This window comes from Cherax quadricarinatus, chromosome 46, assembly GCF_038502225.1.
Source record: "Cherax quadricarinatus isolate ZL_2023a chromosome 46, ASM3850222v1, whole genome shotgun sequence".
NCBI lineage: Eukaryota > Metazoa > Arthropoda > Malacostraca > Decapoda > Parastacidae > Cherax > Cherax quadricarinatus.
This window is the reverse complement of record NC_091337.1, coordinates 23868140-23869404: the sequence shown is the minus strand read 5'-3', so window position 1 is coordinate 23869404 and position 1265 is coordinate 23868140. Positions and strand designations below refer to the sequence as shown.

General features: G+C 39.9%; 1 protein-coding gene across 1 annotated transcript; it reads left to right on the top strand.

Annotated features, from left to right (window-relative positions):
- Nucleotides 1-285: 285 nt before the first annotated feature.
- LOC128696621 (solute carrier family 66 member 3-like) lies at nt 286-1019 on the top strand. The gene is given in 3 exon segments (XM_070094404.1): nt 286-614; nt 616-833; nt 836-1019. Coding segments are annotated over 3 exon segments (621 nt in total). The 3' UTR covers nt 910-1019.
- The last annotated feature ends 246 nt before the right edge of the window (nt 1020-1265 follow it).

The window sequence follows — 1265 nt, the reverse complement described above, 5'->3', positions numbered from 1 at the left end:
ATATTAAGCATCTCCTATACTCAGGCCAAATATATTACAAATTCTAAGGTCAACCGTAATAAATGGTTACATGGTCACTTAAACCAGAGACGGTCCAAGCTTAATAATTGAAATCTCTTTAAACACTGAAGAGATTTTACTTGGTGAGAGTTTTACAAATACTCTACTTTCAAGAGACTGAGAGAATAATGCTATACTGATGTGAAGGTTCCCCTTCAGGGCCGCGGCTGCTACTACACGTACTTTCATCCAGGGTTATTAACCCACAAGGGTTATTATCTCATTATGTCTCTCTTAATAGACTCGTTAATCACCTTCTGTGATGTAATCACCATAGGTCTATTTGGTTTCATGAAGGTGCCACAAATATTGACTACGGTGAAGGCCAGGTCAGTCAAGGGACTTAGCTTAGCCAGCTTACTACTAGAACTCACCAGCTACACCATTATGCTGAGCTACAACGTGTATTCAGCTTATGCTCTCTGCACATACTTTGAGTACCCATTAATTGTTCTTCAAGATGTAGTGATGGTTGCAGGGTTTCTGGCATTCACTGGTCAGCTCTCACCTACAGTGATTCTCCCTACAGCTGCTGCCTCCTATTTGGCATACTCTAGTGTCTGGCCAACTTCCTGATACTCTTATTAAAACATTAGTGGGGTTGTGCACACCTGTTTCAGCAAGCAGCAAGGTAGTAGCATTAATAACTATTATTCGGGCCAAGAACTCTGCCACAGTCTCTATCCCATCGTGGACCATCTCAGCATACACTTGTGTTACTCGGATCTTCACAACCTATGTAGAGTCTGCAGACCCGGCCCTGTTGATGAACTTTTCACCTCCTTTGTTCAGAACATCTTCCTCATCATTGCTGCTGCCATGTACAAACCAAAACAGAAGAAGAATTAGAATTTAAGAAAATCTGACAAAGAAACTTCATACATTTCAAGGTAGTGATTAATTAAAATAAATATACAATTAAATGTACAAGAAAGAAGATTAACGAAGTCTTTGGTTAAAAAGGCTTTATTTGGGATTCTCCCCTAGACAATAGCTAACCTTGCAACTAATACCCCATCAGGGATCAGTGGCCTTATGTTATACACTCCATATAGCAGATTCATTTCCTACACATGGGCAGATTATTGGTTTACCCAATAATCTGCCCATGTGTAGGAAATGAATCTGCATATCTTCTCCAAAGTCTTCCGTCTTGTAGGTATAAAAATGAATGCAAGAATAGCCAGATTGGCTCTTGAATTCCA